This window comes from Mustelus asterias, chromosome 1 (assembly GCF_964213995.1).
Source record: "Mustelus asterias chromosome 1, sMusAst1.hap1.1, whole genome shotgun sequence".
Classification (NCBI taxonomy): domain Eukaryota; kingdom Metazoa; phylum Chordata; class Chondrichthyes; order Carcharhiniformes; family Triakidae; genus Mustelus; species Mustelus asterias.
In genome coordinates this window covers 2,826,039-2,848,878 of record NC_135801.1, presented here as the reverse complement: position 1 = coordinate 2,848,878, position 22,840 = coordinate 2,826,039, and the positions used below count along the sequence as shown (strand labels likewise).

The 22,840-nt window shown below is 46.4% G+C and overlaps 1 protein-coding gene across 1 annotated transcript in view; it reads left to right on the top strand.

The window, feature by feature from the left end:
* Positions 1-22,840, top strand: part of LOC144501402 (broad substrate specificity ATP-binding cassette transporter ABCG2-like) — a gene marked incomplete at its 3' end in the record, with an annotated part of 47,775 nt that overhangs the window by 2,441 nt on the left and 22,494 nt on the right. The window contains exons 2-9 of the mRNA XM_078225130.1: positions 4,669-4,728; positions 4,837-4,951; positions 6,032-6,184; positions 8,785-8,942; positions 9,889-10,040; positions 12,888-12,971; positions 17,188-17,310; positions 19,149-19,399. Coding sequence (XP_078081256.1) covers positions 4,676-4,728; positions 4,837-4,951; positions 6,032-6,184; positions 8,785-8,942; positions 9,889-10,040; positions 12,888-12,971; positions 17,188-17,310; positions 19,149-19,399 — 1,089 coding nt within the window. The remainder of the gene's footprint in view (positions 1-4,668; positions 4,729-4,836; positions 4,952-6,031; positions 6,185-8,784; positions 8,943-9,888; positions 10,041-12,887; positions 12,972-17,187; positions 17,311-19,148; positions 19,400-22,840) is intronic.

Below are 22,840 nucleotides of genomic sequence, written 5' to 3'. Positions count from 1 at the left end.
CTTGGACCTCATCGAGGTGTACAGAATGATGAGGCACTGTGATGACTGTGCTATTTTGATATATTTTGTGTTTAAGGTGGAATTGCTTTAAGAGGCAGTGTTTTGTTACAAGATTTGGTTTGTCTGGGAAACATGCTGATCAAATGCTGCGAATGCAGGGTAATAATTAATTTTAGATCAGAATGTGTTACTTTGTGGAGTTATTGGATCTTTGTTTATTTATGTTCTCCTGGGGTTTTAGACTAGGTATGCAGAGTCATGTGAGATTTGATTAGGTTGATTGACAGGGACAGTCAGGTGGTTAATGGGAGGAGCTAAGCTTGAAGGAGAAAACTGATTCATTTTCATTTTTCAACCAGAAACTGGTGGAAGAAAGCAGTGTCTCTCTCTCTCTCTCTCACTTTCATTCTCTGCTGAGACATCGCTTCAGCTTTCAAGATGGTGGTGCTGAGGTTTTACCGCTTGACCAACTTGGACCCCCTCATTGTCCTGGGGGAACGCAATGTTCAGCTTTCCTGCAGTCAGGACCCTCGCTCGCTCCCCTACCAGTTGTGATTGAATGGCGGAGCAGACTCAATGGGCCGAGTGACCTAATTCTGCCCCTATGTCTTATGGTCCCTGTAATCATTGTGATGTTGGGGGATATCCCTGTGAGACCTCCTAAATCATTTGCAACGGATGTTTGTGCCTTTGCCCCATGTGGTCCTTGTCCATCTATATCCTGAGGACTAGTGCATGGGGACATACAGAGAGCCTCCCCCCCCCTCCTTCCCTCCCTCCACCCCCCCCCCCCCCCCTCCACCCCCATGAGACCTTTAACAAACAAACAAAGAACAATACAGCACAGGAACAGGCCCTTCGGCCCTCCAAGCCCGTGCCGCTCCCTGGTCCAAACTAGACCATTCTTTTGTATCCTTCCATTCCCACTCCGTTCATATGGCTATCTAGAAAAGTCTTAAACGTTCCCAGTGTGTCCGCCTCCACCACCTTGCCCGGCAGCGCATTCCAGGCCCCCATCACCCTCTGTGTAAAATACGTCCTTCTGATATCCGTGTTAAACCTCCCGCCCTTCACCTTGAACCTATGACCCCTCGTGAACTTCACCACCGACCTGGGAAAAAGCTTTCCACCGTTCACCCTATCTATGCCTTTCATAATTTTATACACCTCTATTAGGTCTCCCCTCATCCTCCGTCTTTCCAGTGAGAACAACCCCAGTTTACCCAATCTCTCCTCATAACTAAGCCCCTCCATACCAGGCAACATCCTGGTAAACCTCCTCTGCACTCTCTCTAAAGCCTCCACGTCCTTCTGGTCGTGTGGCGACCAGAACTGGATGCTATATTCCAAAAGCGGCCGAACCAACGTACTATACATCTGCAACATCAGACCCCAACTTTTATACTCTATGCCCCGTCCTATAAAGGCAAGCATGCCATATGCCTTCTTCACCACCTTCTCCTCTGTGTATCTACACCCTTTATGGCTCTGCCATTTATCGTATAGCTCCCCCCTACATTAGCTCTACCAAAATGCATCACTTCGCATTTTTATCTGGATTGAACTCCATCTGCCATTTCTGTGCCCAAATTTCCAGCCTATCTATATCCATCTGGAGCCTCTGACAATGTTCCTCACTATCTGCAAGTCCAGCCAATTTCGTGTCGTCTGCAAACTTACTGATTACCCCAGTTACACCTTCTTCCAGATCGTTTATATAAATCACAAACAGCAGAGGTCCCAATACAGAGCCCTGCGGACACCACTAGTTACAGGCATCCAGCCGGAAAAAGACCCTTCCACTACCACCCTCTGTCTTCTGTGACCAAGCCAGTTCTCCACCCATCTAGCCACCTCCCCTTTATCCCATGAAATCCAACCTTTTGCAGCAACCTACCATGAGGTACTTTGTCAAACGCTTTACTAAAGTCCATATAGACGACATCCACAGCCCTTCCCTCGTCAACCATTCTAGTCACTTCTTCAAAAAACTCCACCAGGTTAGTGAGGCATGACCTCCCTCTCACTAAACCATGCTGACTATTGTTAATGAGTTCATTCCTTTCTAAATGCGCATACATCCTATCTTTAAGAATCCTCTCCAACAACTTCCCTACCACGGACGTCAAGCTCACCGGCCTATAATTACCCGGGTTATCCTTCCTACCCTTCTTAAATAACGGGACCACATTAGCTATCCTCCAATCCTCTGGGACCTCACCTGCGTCCAGTGACGAGACAAAGATTTGCGTCAGAGGCCCAGCGATTTCATCTCTCGTCTCCCTGAGCAGCCTTGGATAGATTCCATCAGGCCCTGGGGATTTGTCAGTCTTTATATTCTCTAAAAAACCTAACACTTCCTCCCTTGTAATGGAGATTTTCTCTAACGATTCAACACTCCCCTCCGAGACACTCCCAGTCAACACATCCCTCTCCTTTGTGAATACCGACGCAAAGTATTCATTTAGGATCCCTTTGAATGTTCTTACCCTCCTCTCTCCTCATCCAATGGCTGCAGATGCCACAGTCCCTGAATGAGGTGACCATCTAGGGCCCAGTATTGTGCCATAGACCCCCCTGGACCGACGCACATAACGCTGTGACCACAACACGTGAACACTTCGCTGAACGTGACTGGCACCCCTTCCCCCGCTCTGGACTGGGACAAGAACTGCCTCTAGCAGCTCAGCAACATAAAAAGAAGCAACTCCACATTGCGCCAGGTGCCCACTCTGCCCCCGACTCGCTGACGTCCTTCTGTATGAGGCTCTCTCCCCATTGTGCTCGAGTAGGCACCTCCCCCCTGTACCCACCATTATCTTTGGTCTGGTACGCAGTGCCACCTGTGAAGCGGGCACGGAGACTGGGAGGCAGTGGGCCCTGTGCGATGCAGGGTGGGAGAACAAGCTCAAAGTGACAAGTGGAGCGCAGGTGGCCGGGTGCACATTGTTAATGTGCGGTTGTGAGTCACAGCAGCTTAACTAATACACAGGCCTGGTGTTTTGACCCAGCGTAGTGGCGCAATTCCAGTGAGTCCCTCGGTAATGAGCACTCACGATATTCTAATGCATTGGAATTACATTCCTGATATGGCATGATGGGAGAGAATGCCGCCATTGAGGGCGGGAGCTGACGATTCTAATCTCCTTTCACACCAACATGAAACCAATCTTTCTCTTCTATCCCACATGACAACCACAGGAGAGACAGGAACCCTCCCTCTCCTCCACCACTCATGAAACTATCATCAATTGTCATAAAGACCCCTCGTTAATGCTCTTTAGGGAAGGGAATCTGCCACCCTTACCCCAGCATGCCCTAACTCCAGACCCATAACAATGTGCTGGAATCTTAGCTTTCCTGTGAAATGCTGAACAAGTCACTCGGTCAGGGGTAGCTCGGGAATACAAGATTGGACCAGAAGTTTGTTTTTAATTCTGAGGAGAAACTATTAAGAAACAAGAAAGTGTCACTGTTTCTGTGAACCATCTTGGTGTCAAAGGCGCTATATGAATGTAAATTGATCTGATTTGATTTATTATTGTCACATGTATTAACATACAGTGAAAAGTATTGTTTCTCGCGCGCTATACAGACAAAGCATACCGTTCATAGAGAAGGAAATGAGAGAGTGCAGAATGTAGTGTTACAGTCATAGCTAGGGTGTAGAGAAAGATTAACTTAATGCAAGTTAAGTCCATTCAAAAGTCTGACAGCAGCAGGGAAGAAGCTGTTCTTGAGTCGGTTGGTACGTGACCTCAGACTTTTGTATCTTTTTCCCGATGGAAGAAGGTGGAAGAGAGAATGTCCGGGGTGCGTGGGGTCCTTAATTATACTGGCTGCTTTGCCGAGGCAGTGGGAAGTGTAGACAGAGTCAGTGGATGGGAGGCTAGTTTGCATGATGGATTGGGCTACATTCACGACCTTTTGTGGTTCCTTGCAGTCTTGGGCAGAGCAGGAGCCATACCAAGCTGTGATACAACCAGAGAGAATGCTTTCTATGGTGCATCTGTAAAAGTTGGTGAGAGTTGTAGCTGACATGCCAAATTTCCTTAGTCTTCTGAGAAAGTAGAGGCGTTGGTGGGGCTTTCTAAACTACAGTGTCAGCATGAGGGGACCAGGGCAGGTTATTGGTGATCTGGACACCTAAAATCTTGAAACTCTTGGCCCTTTCTACTTCGTCCCCGTTGATGTAGACAGGGGCATGTTCTCCTTTACGCTTCCTGAAGTCGATGACAACCTCCTTCATTTTGGTGACAGTGAGGGAGAGATTATTATTGCCACACCAGTTCACCAGATTCTCTATCTCATTCCTGTGCTCTGTCTCGTCATTGTTTGAGATCCGACCCACTACGGTGGTGTCGTCAGCAAACTTGAAAATCGAATTGGAGGGGAATGTGGCCACACAGAGATAGGTGTATAAGGGGTATAGTCGGGGGCTGAGAACACCTTGTGGGGCACCGGTGTTGAGGATGAATTAGTGCAGCAATCAGTTGGCACAGTGGCAATGATTGGTTTGTTGGTGTTATTAAGAGCTGCGTTTCCAATAAGAAGCGAATTGTGTGCCGTACATTACAGCTGACATTTCCTGATTTGGAGACGTTACAAAGGCTGTGTGTGGAACTGAGGCCATGTGTAATATTGCTGGTGTGTTTGTTTGCTTTGCAGTGGCATCATGAAGCCTGGGATGAATGCCATCATGGGCCCCTTGGGCAGCGGCAAAACCACGTGAGTGCCTCGCGTATTGGTGCTGTCAGATATTTTACAAATGGAAATACAGACAGTAGCTGTGCAGCTGATAAAGAACTGTGGCTCTTTGTCTCTCTCTCTCTCCAGGTTATTGGACATCCTGGCCGCAAGGAAGAATCCTTCAGGTTTAACCGGTGAGGTACTCATAGATGGGACCCAGCAACCAATAAACTTCAATCGCATCGCCGGATATGTCGTACACGTGAGAATTCTGTCATTTGAGTCTCAAACTGTATTTCGTTTTACGTCCCTGGACGTTTTGTAATATAAATTAGATTTTTATTTGATGTGTTGATGTCTTATAGGGATAGAGGCTGGAATTCGCCCCCAAAAAATTCTAAGTGTCAGATTCGTGGGAAAACTGGAGTATTTCTCACTGGTTTTCTCAGTGGGAGTCCAGAGAGGAATCTCTCGCACTCTGCGCAATGCAGAGGCCACCAGCGTGAATATCACTTCATTTCAGGGGGTGGGGCCTAATCCCACAGGAGAGGCTGAAACCAGAAGTTAGTTTCTAGAAGATACATCAGTTTGATTTCCCCTCTAAAAACTAACAGCACAGCCAAACAGAAAGTGAAACATTAAATTCACGAGGAAGAAAGAAAAGTATCCAGAACACATGATCTTCCTCCTAACAATGTAGGTTCATAACACCACCCAGAGTAAACAAATACACAAACCCCATTCAAACCACTGAAGGAGCAATAAAAGGACTTCTATATTCCTGCCCAACAGGAATGAGAGCCGAGAGCTACAGAGAACATGATTTTTTAAAAATCCCTTAAAGGTACACTAACGTCACACTATACAGTATACAAATATAGACATAAACATAGAACTTAGGAGCAGGAGGAGGCCATTCGGCCCTTCGAGTCTGCTCCGCCATTCATCACGATCATGGCTGATCATCCAACTCAATAGCCTGATCCTGCTTTCTCCCCATAATCTTTGATCCCATTTTCCCCACCTGCTATATCCAGCTGCCTCTTGAATACGTTCAATGTTTTGGCATCAACTACTTCCTGTGGTAATGAATTCCACAGGCTCACCACTCTTTGGGTGAAGAAATGTCTCCTCATCGCCATCCTGAATGGGGGTCTACCTGAAACCTCAGACTGTGACGCCTATTTTTCCCTATATTTCATTCTTTCTGCAATCTCTCTTCAAACCAATAAGCCCTTGATTTAATTGTTTGGCCGTTCGCTTTCCCAAGTTGTGAGATGGATTATTTGGTAATTTTGGATACACTGTCCTTCCTGTGGTAATTAGCACTTTCATATGACAGGATTACACGATGACTGGGACGCTGACGGTGAGGGAGAATTTGGAATTCTCTGCTGCTTTGAGGCTGCCAAAGAACACCAGCAAGTTGGAAAGAACAAAAAGAGTCAACAGTCTCATCAAAGATCTTCGACTCACGAAAGTAGAGAACACCAAGGTAGAGTTTTACCCCGAAATTCAGCACAGGTTCATTCATAAAATGAGCTGTCAGCCCCACTTATGTTTCAATTCTGTTTTCTAAGACACAATATTCTCTGTTCCTCTCTTGCACTCAATGTGCTGACCCCATGGTCAATTCCTTTGAGTATTCTCGGGAAGAGTTGTTGCATTAGAAATCACACAATCATTGGGGTTATTCTCCAGATTTGAGATCTTGGTGACCGATTATGCCGACATACATTGTGCATCAGGAAATTTGGGGGAGCGTTGTGCCTCAGTTTCCAATGTGTGCTCCTGGTGGATGAGGGTTTCTCCCCTTTTCCGTCACACTGACCATTGATGGGCCTGTCCTGAGCTATCCGAGCCTTCCATTCAGAAATGTGCTCCTTGAGCCTCTCTCTGTCCCCTTCACACTCTTTACAATCTGCCTCTGGGACCAAGTTCCAATATTTCCTAATGTGGCTCAGAATCCGATTCCTGTCTGATTCATCCTCCTGTAAGCACTTTGGGTTGCTTTGCCATTAGAGCTATGTCAGTGACCGGTGCTGGGCATGACCTTACCAGCTGTTCCCACCACGCTCCCGCTGTAGTGTGGTCGGAGAACTTGGCATCCAGCCTAATCTCCGTTCACTGTAGCAGATGGGAAGCTCCCACCGGCCGTAACATTCTGCCCACTGTTTCCCCATTCTGATGGGCTATTCACAGAGCCACAGGAAATTCTCTTCTGTATTGGGGGCGAGCATCAAGAACACTTCTTCAACTTATCTTCAGTGGGGTTTAATCTGGTTCATTGAGGCTCAGTGTCCAATGGGAACCTCCTCCCCCACCCACACTGTCAAATGTTGCCTTTCCATTTCCATTCCATTCATTATTGAGAATGCAAAATGACCCCACCTCCCCCACCTCCCGCAACCCTCCAATGAACTGATTTTCACTGTAACATCTGTGTGGTTCTCTAATCGACAAGAAAACCACTTTCACTGCTTCTGCCAAAGAATGACTTGCATTTGTATAGCGACCTTGGTAAATCCCACAATGCCTTCCAACCAATGAAATTCTTTTTAAAGTGCAGTACAGGAATCACAGCAGCCAATTGTTTCACAGGATCGGTTAAGGACACAGCTGAGGGTAAATGTTGAGCAGTTTAAATCCCAGAAGGACTTTGAGGAGTAACAGACAGTCTGCAGGAATGGACTGGCGTGTGGCAGCTAGAATTTAATATAGAGAAGGGTGAAGTGACACAGGAAGAATATGGAGAGACAATATAAAATAAAGGGCACCATTCAAAAGGGGGTTCAGGAACAGAGAGGCCCGGAGGTTATTGATAAGGGCAGTAGGAGTGGCTAACTGAGTGGTTAGTACTGGGCGTATATGTCCATCCATCACTAAAAGTGGCAACGCAGGTGGATAAGATTGTCAAGAAGGCACACAGCATGTCGGGGCATTAAGTACAAAAATTCACAGGTCATGCTGCAGTTGTGCAGAAACTTAGTTAGGCATCATTTAGAATATAGTGTTCAATTCTGGCCACCACACTACCAAAAGGATGTGGATGCTTTGGAGAGGGTACAGAAGAGGTTTACCAGGATGTTGCCTGGTCTGGAGGGCATTAGCTATGAGGAGATGTTGGATAAACTCAGTTTGTTCTCACTGGAACGACGGAGGTTGAGGGGCGACCTGATAGAGGTTTACAAGATTATGTTTAGAGGAGATTTGCGAGGCAAGTTTTTCTACACAGAGGGTGGTGAATGTCTGGAATGCGCTGCCCGGGGAGGGGGTGGGAGTGGGTACGATAGCGGCATTTAAGGGGCAACTAGACAAATACATGAATAGGATGGGAATGGAAGGATACGGACTCCGTGAGTGCAAACGGTTTTAGTTTAGGCAGGCATCATGATCAGCACCGGCCTGGAGGGCCGAAGGGCCTGTTCCTGTGCTGTACTGTTCTTTGTTCTTTGCTCTTTGTACAGATTCCTGGCTCTATAAACAGAGCAGTGAGTACAAAACCAAGGAGATTATGGCAAATGGTTATAAAACACTGCTTTGGTCTCAACTGGAGCATTGTGTGGCACGCTGGGTGCTGCAGTTTAGGGAAGGATGCGTGACGGCATTGCGAAGAAGATTTACAAGAATGGTTCCAGGGACTTGAGTAACATGAATATATTGGAGGAAATGGGACTGTTTCCCTCGGAGAAGGGGAGAAGGTTGAGATGGGCTTTGATCGAGGTATTCAAAATCGTGAGGGGTCGGGTCAGAGTAGGTGGGGAGAAACTGTTCCCATTGGTTAAAGGGTTGCGAACCAGAGGACAGAGATTTAAGGTAGTTGTAAAAATTGGTTAGTCAGGAGACAGTGAGTGGTGAGGACCAGGGATGGGTAACCTTGACAGAGGTGGAAGCAAATTGAAGCATGACTTTCAAAAGCAAATTTGGTAATGAGCCAAAGATTAAACAATTGCAACGGGGAAAAGGCGGGAAAGTGGGAACAAGCTCTGGCAGGGAACCAGCATGGATACAGTGGGCTGAATGGCCTCCTGCTGTAATCATTCTATTATCATGAACATTTTGCACACATGATGCCCCAATGATTGTTGTTGCCAGATTGGAACCTCATTTGCTCGAGGCATTTCTGATGGGGAGAAGAAAAAAGCAAGTATTGCCATGGAACTGGTGAGAGATCCCGGCGTCCTGTTCCTCGATGAACCAACGAGTGGTTTAGACACCAGTAACGCCAATACTGTCCTGCATTTACTGAGAAGGTACTTTCCTGTAATAATAGTGTGGCTAAAACAACTCTGTTATACAGGGTTTAACCTCCGCTCCCACCCACCGAATGTCTGAAAAAAGGGAGCTATTATAAAGGAATATAAATACAGTGACTACCAGAGCAGGTCAGAGGCTAGGAACCCTGCAGTGAGTAACTCACCTCCTGACTCCCTAAACCTTGTCCACCATCTACAAGGCACAAGTCAGGAGTGTGATGGAATACTCCCCACTTGCCTGGATGGGTGCAGCTCCAACAACACTCAAGAAACTCAACACCATCCAGGACAAAGCAGTCCCGCTTGACTGGCACCCCATCCACCACCTTCAACATGCAATCCCTCCACTAATGACGCACAGTAGCAGCCGTGTGTACCATCTACATGATGCACTGCAGCAACTCACCAAGGCTCCTTAGACAGCACCTTCCAAACCCACCACCTCTACCATCTAGTAGGACAAGGACAGCTGGGAACACCACCACCTGCAAGTTCCCCTCCAAGTCACTCACCATCCTGACTTGGAAATGTATCGCTGTTCCTTCGCTGTCGCTGGGTCAAAATCCTGGAAGACCCTCAATAACAGCACGGTGGGTGGACCTACACCTCAGCGACTGCAGTAGTTCAAGCTCACCACCACCTTCTCAAGCGCAATAAATGCTGGTCTAGCCAGCGACACACACAGCCACAATTCTCCTGAAAAATATCTAAGTGCTGCCGCCAGTGGGAAACCTGGAGTATTTCCCGTGAAGGCCATTCAGTCTGTCCTGCTGGTGCTAGCTCTTTGGAAGAGTTGTCCAACATGTGCCTGCTTTGGAGCTAAGCTTATGTAGCAGTATCATTTCAATCTGGTTTCTTTTCGCTAACCTGCTTACACTCTGGGGAAGGTTCCGGAATCTTTTGGCTTTAATATTTACATATGTTGGATGTATGTTCCCCACAGGTTGGCACGACACGGGAAAACAATCATCTTCTCAGTTCACCAACCACGTTATTCAATGTTTAAGCAATTTGATTCGTTGACATTGCTGACTAATGGTAAACTAATGTACCATGGCCATGCCAAACATTGCATCGACTACTTCAAAACAATCGGTAAGTATTTTGGATGAATCAGCATCGAGGTTTATATAAATGCTGAGTTTAAGTGCTTTTCTGCTTGTCGTTCACTTTCAGACTGCCATAGACAACGCCACATAGAGACTAACCAACCAATAGAACTGAAAAGAATTATTTCATTTTATTTCATGCGCCATCTGATTGTGAATGTATTTCCACAGTGCCTTCCAGGGCAGTGCAAAGCACTTTACAACCAGCGAACTGTGCACAGCTCTGGTCACCCTATTATAGAAAGGATATTATTAAACTAGAAAGAGTGCAGAAAAGATTTATAGGATGCTACCAGGACTTGATGGATTGAGTTATAAGGAGAGGCTGAATAGACTGGGACTTTTTTCCCTGGAGCGTAGGAGGCTGTGGGGTGATCTTATAGAGGTCTATAAAATAATGAGGGACACAGATCAGCTAGATAGTCAATATCTTTTCCCAAAGGTAGGGGAGTCTAAAACTAGAGGGCATTGGTTTAAGGCGAGAGGGGAGAGATACAAAAGGGTCCAGAGGGGCAATTTTTTCACACGGAGGGTGGTGAGTGTCTGGAACAAGCTGCCAGAGGTGGTAGTCGATGGCAGATACAATTTTGTCTTTTAGACAGTTACATGGGTAAGATGGGTATAGAGGGATATGGGCCAAATGTGGGCAATTGGGACTAGCTTAGTGGTTTAAAAGAAAGGGTGGCATGGACGAGTTGGGCTGAAGGGCCTGTTTCCATGCTGTAAACCTCTATGACTCGATAACCTTAAGTACTTTTGAGTGTGTTGCAATACAGGAAATGTGGCAACCAATTTGTGCACAGCAAGATCCCACAAACCTCAATGTGATAATGATCAGGTGATCTGTTTTACGTTGGTTGAAGAATTAGCATTGGCCAGGACACTGGGGAGAGCGAGCACGCAAGTTCAGCAGCTAATAGGGAAGGCAAATGGAATGTCGGTCTTTATTTCAAAAGGAATGGAGTACAGAAACAGAGAAGTCTTGTTAAAACTATACAAGGCTCTAGTTAGACCAAACCTGGAATATTGTGAACAGTTTTAACCTCCTTCTCTAAGGAAAGATATACTGGTATAGGAGGCAGTCCAGAGAAGGTTCACTAGGTTGATCCTGTGTATGGAGGGATTTTCTTAGAGGTTGAGTAAATTATACTCATTGGAGTTTAAAAGAATGAGAGGCGACCTTATTGAGACATATCGGATTCTCAGGGGATTAACAGGATAAATATTGTGAGGTTGTTTCCTCCTGTGGGAGAATCTGGGACCAGAGGGCATCATCTCAGAGTAAGGAGGTCACCCATTGAAGACGGAGATGAGGAGGGATTTCTTCTCTCAAAGGAGAGTGAATCAGTGGAATTCTTTCCCGCAGAGGGCTGTAGAGGCTGGATTGTTCAGTATGTTCAAGGCTGAGACAGACAGATTGGGAATCGAGGGTTATGGGGATAAGGCAGGAAAATGGAGTTGAGGATTATCAGATTAGCTGAACTTGTAGAAATTTAGGGCAGGTTATCGTGGGATGTCAGACTGGAGGAAGGATTGTGGGATGTCAGACTGGAGGAAGGATTGTGGGATGTCAGACTTTGCTATATTGTTATCCCACATTCCTGATCAGTGCAACATCTTTGGGTAAACACTTCTTTCCTCTAATTCCCCCTCGATCAATGGTGTCACCACCTCATCCAGCACTCAACACTTACACTCAGACTAAACACTGAGGTAAGAAATGTTTGTTCTAGAGGATATCCCTAAACATGATTAGCAGCTTCTGTGCTTCTCTGGATTACACAACGGCGGTTAAGATAGTAAAGATTTTTGGATTCTGAATGTGAAATTTGAATCCACATTTTCAGCATTTTAGGATAGGCAGCGGGTGCAGAAACTTTGTTTTTTAACACACAATTTACACCGAAACGTGCCATTCAGCTGGAACAAGAGTTTCTGCATCTCTGACACTGTCAACATAACCCTCTATTCCATTCTTCCCCTTTGGGTTTATCAGCTTCCCCTGAGCTGCAGGTGGGTCAACATACCATTTGCCTTCTTTACTGCCTGCTGTACCTGTACACTCACTCTCAGCGACTGATGCACGAGGACTCCAAGATCTCGCTGAGTATCCGCCTCTCTCAATTTACACCCATTCAAGTAATAATCTATCTTCCTATTATTGCTACCAAAGTGGATAACCTCACATTTATCCACATTATCCTGCATCTGCCATGCAGATGCTCACACACTCACCCTGTCCAAATCACGCTGAAGATACCTCTGCATCCACCTCACAGTTCACCCTCCCACACAACTTTGTATCATCTGCAAATTTGGAGATAATACATTCAGTTCCCTCTTCCAAATCATAAATATGTAATGTGAACAGTTGGGGTCCTAGCACCGATCCCTGCGGAACCCCACTAGTCACTGACTGCCAATCAGAAAAAGACCCATTTATTCCAACTCTTTGCTTCCTATCTGCTAACCAGCTTTCTATCCATCTCAAGACATTACCTGCAATCCCATGTGCTTTAACTTTACACAGTAGTCTGCTCTGTGAGACCTTGTCGAAAGCTTTCTGAAAGTCTAAATAAACCACATCCACTGGTCCTCCTCGGTCAACTCTACTGGTTACAGCCTCAAATATTCTAATAGATTCGTCAAGTATGATTTCCCTTTTGTAAACCCATGCTGACTTTGTCTGATTATACCACTGCCTTCCAAATGCTGAGCTATGAAATCCTTGATAATCGACCCTAGAAACTTCCCCAGTCCCGACGTTAGGTTCACTTGTCTATATCTTGTTACCTGTCACATGACTATTATCTGTTTTATTTTGTAAATACAGGATACAAGTTTTATTCACAGTCCAACCCTGTTGATGTGCTTCTCGATATCTTGTGTAAAGCTGCGGAGAATCGGGCTGATCCGGGTATGTGTGCATTCACCATTCTAACATCAAACACAATTCTATCCTTCGTTACTGCTTCACTGCCTCACTGTTTATTCAGCATAAAGAAAACCCCAACCCAGCACCCTCACTCACACCCACACCCCCACTACCCCATATACATCCCCACACACCCCCCACACCCCACACACACCCCCTCCCACACACACCCTCACTCACACCCACACTCCCACACCCCCATATACATCTCCACACACCCCCCACACCCCACACACACACCCCCACACACCCCCCCCCATACCCCCACACACACCCCCACACACACACCCACACACACCCCCACACACCCTCACTCACACCCACACTCCCACACCCCCATAAACATCTCCACACACCCCCCACACCCTACACACACACCCCCACACCCCCCCTCCCATACCCCCACACACACCCCCACACACACACCCACACACACCCCCACACACCCTCACTCACACCCACACTCCCACACCCCCATAAACATCTCCACACACCCCCCACACCCCACACACACACACCCACACACCCCCCCACACCCACCCTCCCATACCCCCACACACACCCCCACACACACACCCACACACACCCCCACACACCCTCACTCACACCCACACTCCCACACCCCCATATACATCCCCACACACACACCCATACATCCCCCCACACACACACCCTCACTCACACCCACACCCCCATATACATCTCCCCACACCCCCCCCAAACTCCCCTCCACACACACCCCTCCACACACCCCTCCACACACCCCCCCACACACACAACCCCCACACACAGACCCATACACCCCATATACATCTCCACACACCCCCCCACACACCCCCCACACTCCCCTCCGCACACACCCCCCGACACACCCCCCGACACCCTCCCACACACACCCCCCACACACCCCCCACACATCCCCTGGCACCGGAGTGTTGCGACTGGGAGATTTTCACAGTAACTTCATTGCAGTGTTAATGTAAGCCTACTTATGACACTAATGAAGAAACATTAAAACCTTTTCCCATACCCGTCCCCACAACCCCGGACCCACATCGCACACACCCACCCCCGCGACCTGCACCCTCTGCTGAGTCAGCTCTGGAACTTGGCAGTCTTTGACCCAGAAGTCTGATTTGGAACTTCAGTAGACACTTCTTCTCTTGGAACTAATTCTGCATCATTCTCACGTGGTATAGTAGCAAAGACACAATCATCAGGTAACTAAGTCTTCTGGCATAGTATTCACAACACTCGGAACTAAAGAAATTGGTACTTCTGGAGATGATTCAAAGAAAACACTTTGAGATGACAACATTTGGTCAACATGATGTCGCCAAACTAGTTCATCCCCAGTTTGAACAGTGTAAGAAATTGGAGCTGTCTTGTTATCCAGACTCGAAACGTTGGCTCTATTCTCTCTCCACAGATGCTGTCAGACCTGCTGAAATTTTCCAGCATTTTCTGTTTCTGTTTCAGATTCCAGCATCTGCAGTATTTTGCTTTTATCTTTGCTAAAACTATGGCTGACATCCATTTCCAACCATGGCATAATTACGCTCTGACAATCGATCTCCTTGGTGAAATGAGTGTTGTTTTGCCATCACTTCTCATCTTGCAACTTGAGATTGTTGCTGATGCTCTACTATCTCTGAAGCTTCTGGAGGTTATAACAAATCAAACATAGTTTTTAACTTTCTCTTTAAGAGTGGTAATGCAAGTGAACATTGGGTAGTCGCATGAGTAGGGTTTCTGTAAGATGCCAAAAGCTATTCACACAACATGATAACGAACCTTGCTCTTTTGAAGCTTTTAAAGAAGGTTTCAAGGATTGTACCAATTGTTCAGCTAATCCATTATTTGATGGATGATAAGGTGCAGATTTTATATGCTGCATATCTTTGTGATAATCCTCAAACTCTTGTGGAGTAATCTGAGCCATTATCACTAACAATCTATTCCAGTTTACCAAATCTTGCAAACGTTTCATCAAGTTTTTCAATGGTTTGTTCAGAAGTAGTTCATCTCATGGTAACAACTTCTGGTCACTTTGAGTGTATAACAATTATGACTACAAACATATAACCCTCAAATGAACTGGCAAAATCTACAAGCAATCATTGCAATGTCATGTTAGGTCACTCCCATGGGTGTAAAGGAGACAACGATGGTGCATTTCTCATTCATCCATAGGATTGACACTCTCCCACGTTTTCTACAATCTGAGCATCCAGAACCGGCCACCAAAAATATCTACATGCTAATTCCTTTATCCGACTATTCCAGAATGTCTTTCATGTAGTCATTCAAGAACTCTTCCACGCAGACTGGGAGGAATTATCACTCAGATTCTCCACAATAGACACCTATCTTGGACAGTCAACTCAAGCTCTCTTGACACATATGTGTTAAATTAGGATGCGGACAATGTGCTCTAGCTATTGTTCCTTTCAATATCATATCCATCACCTTCCCCATCACGGAATCATTTCTGGTATGTCTCTGAACTTGAGAAGCTGTCACAGGCATATGATCTACTTGCGAAAAATAAAGAATATTAGCAAAACTAGTTGGTGGCATCTGCTCAGAAGGTAAAGGTAAGTGTGATAATGCGTCAGCATTAGCATGGCACTCTGATTATGAATACTTTATGTTGTAAGAGTGTACAGACAAGATCAGTGACCATCTTTGCAATCAGCTAGCAGCTAACAATGGTATGCCTTTATACAGCCCAAAAATAGCAGTTCAGGGTTGATGATCAGTTAGTAATTTGAAATTATGACCAAATAAATAATGTTGAAACCTTTGTACGCCAAAAATTAGATTCAATGTTTCTTTTCCCAGCTGAGCATAGTTAGATTCAGCACCAGTCAGAGTACGCAAAGCAAAAGCTCTTGGTTGTTCTTCTCCCAAAGGCATAATATGTGAAATGAATGCCCCGCTCCATAAGGTGAAACGTCACAAGGAAGCAGTAATGGTAGCTTCATATCAAAATGAACCAATCCTTCAGACTTCTGCGAAGCATCTTTGGCATCCTTGTATGTTTCTCCCATTCTGTTGTCCAGTCCCATGACTGTTTCACACACGTAAATTACGTAATGGCTTCAAAAATGTCACTAAGTTATAAACTAATTTACTATAATAACTTACTAATCCTAGAAAGGACCTCTATTGCATCACTTTCATTGGATGTGGTGCTTCTAAAATAGCATTCATCTTTTCAGGTGCTACATGGAGGCCTTTACTATGTGATGCAAATACTGGACTGACATCTAGAAAAAAATCATACTTTTCTTTCTTGATATGCAGACCATGTGTTTGAAGATGTTCCAATGTTGTTTCTAAATTATTCAAGTGTTCCTTTTTACTGAACCCTGCACTCTCACATAAAATATCCCACACTGTGTCAATGAATAGCTTCTGCAAAAAGATAGCTGAATATTCTAGAGCTAATGGTAAAATGAACAAAGGAAATGAAATGTTGTATGAAGCCCAATGTTAGCTTTCCTTCTGGGAATGTGAACATATTGTAGGCTTGAATTACAGTGAGAAACAATTCTCTTCAGGAGGTTAAATAGGTGAAATAAAGTTTTATTGATTTTGATTTGATTTGATTTATTATTGTCACATGTATTAACATACAGTAAAAAGTATTGTTTCTTGCACGCTATACAGACAAAGCATACTGTTCATAGAGAAGGAAAGGAGAGAGTGCAGAATGTAGTGTTACAGTCATAGCTAGGGTGTAGAGAAAGATCAACTTAGTGCAAGGTTGTTCCATTCAAAAGTCTGACAGCAGCAGGGAAGAAGCTGTTCTTGAGTCGGTTGTTACGTGACCTCAGACTTTTGTATCTTTTTCCCGACGGAAGAAGGTGGAAGAGAGAATGTCCGGGGTGCGTGGGGTCCTTGATTATGCTGGCTGCTTTTCCGAGGCAGCAGCAAGTGTAGACAGAGTCAGTGGATGGAGCAGCTTGGACAGAATTAATAACACAGATAAAGGTGGAGACCATTCATCCCCTTGAGGCTGTTCTATCAGTCAGTTTGATCACATTTGATCTGTATTTTACTCTCCTTGCCCCCACAATCCCTAAAACCTTGCCTCAGTTATTGACCTTAGTTTTGAAGTTCTGAATTTAAATTGTTGGATGAATAACCATTTCTGTTCAATGTTTTTTAAAATTCTGAACCTTTCTTTCAGGTCTTCCCAAAGTGCAGCCGGCCCCTCCCCAGGTGCAGCCGGCCCCTCCCCAGGTGCAGCCGGCCCCTCCCCAGGTGCAGCCGGCCCCTGAGTTCAGCCACTGTTTCGGCTCAAAAATAAACGGTAAATTATTGAAAACATGTTGTTGGGATTTCCACAGTCGATGAAACTGGAAGAGTGAAAGTTGCTTTTTGTGCTCAGTTTCTGGAGTAGGATTTGAACCCACAACTTGAACACAAACTAGAAAGAGTGCAGAAAAGATTTACTAGAATGCTTCCAGGACTTGATGGATTGAGTTATAAGGAGAGGCTGGATAGACTGGGACTTTTTTCTCTGGAGCGTAGGAGGCTGAGGGGTGATTTTATAGAGGTCTATAAAATAATGAGGGGCACAGATCAGCCAAATAGTCAATATCTTTTCCCAAAGGTAGGGGAGTCTAAAACTAGAGGGCATAGGTTTAAGGTGAGAGGGGAGAGATACAAAAGTGTCCAGAGGGGCAATTTTTTCACACAGAGGGTGGGTGAGTGTCTGGAACAAGCTGCCAGAGGTAGTAGTAGAGGCGGGTACAATTTTGTCTTTCAAAAAGCATTTAGACAGTTACATGGGTACGATGGGTGTTGAGGGATTTGGGCCAAACACGGGCAATTGGGACTAGCTCAGGGGTTTAAAAAAAGGGCGGCATGGACAACTTGGGCCGAAGGGCCTGTTTCCATGCTGTAAACCTCTATGACTCTATAACTTGCGATTCAGAGGCAGGAATGTCACCAACCAAGCTGGCACTTCAGACACCAAACAGCTGCACTGGGACATTAGTGGCAGAGTGATTTGGCTGATTGTATGTTTATGGAGCCAATAGGCCGTTGTCCCTCAGACTGCCCCTGTGGTAATTCCCAGGACAAGAGTAATGTTGGGAAAAGCAGCCGGCTGCAGTCACTAAACACCACAGGAGCTACAATTCGGCTGAGGCAATGGGAACTTGGGTTCTGAATGTCCAGCTAAGGCTTGGCCATTGCGAGCAGAGATGGCAGTGAGTGTTTTTACACCCGGAAGCTGGTGAATCTTTGGAACAGTAGCACAGTGGTTAGCACTGCTGTCTCATAGTGCCAAGAACCCGGGTTCAACTCCCGGCTTGGGTCACTGTCTGTGTGGAGTTTGCACATTCTCCCCGTGTCTATGTGGGTTTCCTCCGGGTGCTCCGCTTTCATAGAATCATAGAATCATAGAAACCCTACAGTGCAGAAGGAGGCCATTCGGCCCATCGAGTCTGCACCGACCACAATCCCACCCAGGCCCTACCCCCACATATTTACCCGCTAATCCCTCTAACCTACGCATCTCAGAACTCTAAGGGGCAATTTTTAACCTGGCCAATCAACCTAACCCGCACATCTTTGGACTATGGGAGGAAACCGGAGCACCCGGAGGAAACCCACGCAGACACGAGGAGAATGTGCAAACTCCACACAGACAGTGACCCGAGCCGGGAATCGAACCCGGGACCCTGGAGCTGTGAAGCAGCAGTGCTAACCACTGTGCTACCGTGCCGCCCACAGTCCAAAGATGTGCGGGTTAGGTGGATTGGCCATGCTAAATTGCCCCTTAGTGTCAGGGGGACCAGCTAGGGTAAATGCATGGCGTTACAGGGATAGGGCCTGGGTGGGATTGTGGTCTGTGCACACCCAATGGGCCGAATGGCCTCCTTCTGCACTGTAGGGATTCTATGATTCTCTGTCTCAGGGAGGTGTGGTTGTTCAGTTGATGAATATATTCAAAACTGAGAAACATATGTGTAGGCAGCAACTTCTGGTCAGTGCACTGCCTGAACAGGAGAGGGAAGCACAGAGTTTCAAAAGGGAGATTTGGATATTCCAGCAGGCGGGGAGTTGGGTCGATCTTTTGCGTGCTCTCTGAGACTCATCTCACTGTAACTTGCTTCATGATTTTCCCACATTTGGACGCAGGTTTCGGAAGTGCTGAGCAGCAGAATGCTCCCACTACCTGTGATAGATTAGTGTGTATCTATCGAGCATCCTCCCACTTCAGAGAGCTGCAGATAGAACTGGAGAAACTGTCCACTTATAGCAGGATGCGACAGATGGTACTCTCCCAACAGCAGATCCAACGCACAACATCACTGCCCCACCAGCTAAAGTGGCTGTGCAAGCGAATATTCAAGAAGTATCTCGGTGACCCTCGCGTCCCAATCTTAACGGTAAGCTTCAGCGTGTTTATTGGGGGTTTATTCTGGCCAGCTGACTGCTTGCAACATCTGCAGTGACACAGGGCTGGAGATGTGGCCCTGTCACCTTTGTGTCTGAGCTCTGTAGGCTTTGGCCTCACTCTGGAGACGTGAGCACAGTGCCCAGGCTGACTCTCGGGTTCTGTTGGAGCTCAGCACTGCCGCATTTTGGATGAGACACTAACTCAAGGCCCTCTCAACCCTCCTGGCTAAACGTAAAAGAGATTTCGGTGCATATTTGAAGAACAGCAGGGGAGTTCTTCCAGAGTCTTGACCAGTGTGCATCATCACCAGGGCGGCACGGTAGCACAGTGGTTAGCACTGCTGCTTCACAGCTCCAGGGTCCCGGGTTCGATTCCCGGCTCGGGTCACTGTCTGTGTGGAGTTTGCACATTCTCCTCGTGTCTGCGTGGGTTTCCTCCGGGTGCTCCGGTTTCCTCCCACAGTCCAAAGATGTGCGGGTTAGGTTGATTGGCCAGGTTAAAAATTGCCCCTTAGAGTCCTGAGATGCATAGGTTAGTGGGATTAGCGGGTAAATATGTAGGGGTAGGGCCTGGGTGGGATTGTGGTCGGTGCAGACTCGATGGGCCGTATGGCCTCCTTCTGCACTGTAGGGTTTCTATGATTTCTATGATTATATCAATCATCAGGTGGCACGGTGGCCCAGTGGTTAGCACTGCTGCCTCACAGCATCAGGGACCTGGGTTCAATTCCCGGCTTGGGTCACTGTCTGTGTGGAGTCTGCACATTCTCCCCGTGTCTGCATGGGTTTCCTCCGGGTGCTCCGGTTTCCTCCCACAGTCCAAAGATGTGCAGGTTCAGGGGATTGGCCGTGCTAAATTGCCCCTTAGTGTCAGGGGGATTAGCAGGGTAAATTCATGGGGTTACAGGGTAGGGCCTGGGTGGGATTGTTGTTGGTGCAGACTCAATGAGCTGAATGGCCTCCTTCTGCACTGTAAGGGATTCTATGAATTAAGTTGTGTGGCCATTATGACACTGCTGTTTGTGGGATCTTGCTTTGTGCAAATCGGCTGCCTTATCTCCCATGTTCCAACAATGACTAACACTCCAAACATATTCCATTGGCTTTAAAGTGTTTAGAAAACATCCTGAAGTTGTGAACGGTGATATGCAACTAAATACAATGTTTTCCTCACGTCAACATTCAAAAAAATTAACAAAAGCAAAATACTGCAGATATTGGGAATTGGAAATAAAAACGGGAAAATGCTGGAAAAACTCAGCAGGTCTGGCAGCGTCTGTGGAGAGAGAAACAGAGTGAACGTTTCGAGTGCGAATGACTCTTTTGCAGATGCGCTGAGTTGTTGCAGCATTTTCAGTGACAGCAGTCTGGCTGTGAATAGTGTCATATTGCAGCTAATGATGAAGATAAAACTCCACTGCAACTGGGTTGCTTTTGTCCTTGTTTCCTGCCCTTTAGCAGCAGTTGTAGGGTAGGTGGATTAGCCATGGCGGGGATAGGGTGGAGGGCCTGGGTAGGATTAATCATAGAAACCCTACAGTACAGAAAGAGGCCATTCAGCCCATCGAGTCTGCACCGACCACAATCCCACCCAGGCCCTACCCCCATATCCCTACATATTTACCCACTAATCCCTCTAACCTACGCATCTCAGTACACTAAGGGGCAATTTAGCATGGCCAATCAACCTAACCCGCACATCTTTGGCATGTGGGAGGAAACCGGAGCACCCGGAGGAAACCCACGCAGACACGAGGAGAATGTGCAAACTCCACACAGACAGTGACCCGAGCCGGGAATCGAACCCGGGACCCTGGAGCTGTGAAGCAGCAGTGCTAACCACTGTGCTACCACTGTGATCGTTCGGAGAATCAGTGCAGACTCGAGGGGCTGAATGGCCTCTGACTGCACCGGAGGGATTCTATGAACACGTGGATAGTTAACAAACTGGTTGTGATTGGCAGTTTTCACTGGGCACTTTACCCACGTTTATCCCTCTGTTGTTATGTTCCATTGAAATTCAGGGCACGGCCAGGATGAAAACACCTTTGTCGCCGGGTCTCTGAGGCTGCTGGGACTATCAAGCATTTTTAAACTTTAGAAACAGAATGAGTCACAAGTTAACCTTTACAGAAGTCTTGCATAAATATTTAACACTTCTCCTTCTGTGCTATTTTAACCGATCCATTAACCAAAATGAACTTAAATGAATTTATCGACATTAAAATATAGAAATATAGAAACTAGGAGCAGGAGGAGGCCATTCGGCCCTTCGAGCCTGCTCCACCATTCATCTCGATCATGGCTGATTCTCGAATTCAATATCCTGATCCCCCCTTCCCCCTCGATCCCTTTAGCCCCAAGAGCTATTTCTAATTTCTTCTTGAAATCACACATTTCAACTACATTCTGTGGGAGTGAATTCCACACATTCACCACCCTCAGGGTGAAGAAATTTCTCCTTATCTCAGTCCTAAAAGGTTTACCGCTTATCCTCAAACTATGACTTCCCCACCATTGGGAACACTCTTTCTGAATCTACCCTGTCGAACCCTGTTAGAACTTTATACGATTCTACAAGATCCCCTCTCACTCTTCTAAACTCCAGTGAATATAACCCTAACCGACTTAGTCTCTCCTCAGATGACGGACCCACCATCCCAGGAATCATTGAAACACATCAATCTTAAATACAAATAGCCATTCCTTGACTAGATCTGACACACCAGTGGATTTTGACCTGATTCCCTCTGAGTGCCCCATGGGGAGGCGATGGCCTAGTGGTGTTATTGCTAGACTATTACTCCAGGAAACTCAGCTAATGTTCTGGTGACCCGGGTTCGAATCCCGCCAGGGCAGATGGTGTTATCTGAATTCAATTTTAAAAATCTGGAATTAAGTATCTACTGATGACCATGAAACCATTGTCGATTGTCGGAAAAACCCATCTGGTTCACTAATGTCCAGTCTGGCCTACATGTGACTCCAGAGCCACCACAATGTGGTTGACTCTCAACTGCCCTCCAAGGGCAACTGGGGATGGGCAATAAATGCTGGCCAGCCAGCGACACCCATGTCCCACAAATAAATAAAAAGAAAAAGTCCTGACACTGGACGTTCTGGAATATTCTAGTTGTCTCTCCTTTTGCACAGTCAGGCAATTCCCTTGCCTGTACTGGGACAGCACATCCTTTTTCATTAAACAGAACACTCTCCAAAGGTACGTCAGGATTCTACCTGGCCCCAAGGATTTGTCTAGCTGCCTTTCAGGGGAACGTTGCTGGACTACAACAATAACCTTATATAGCGCCCTTTAACATAGTAAACCATCCCAAGACACTGAGCCAGGTTCTCCACCCTCGCCCGCAGCTGGGATTCTCCAGTCCCACTCCATGAATGGAGATTTGTCTGGGCCCCAAATTCTCCACCCT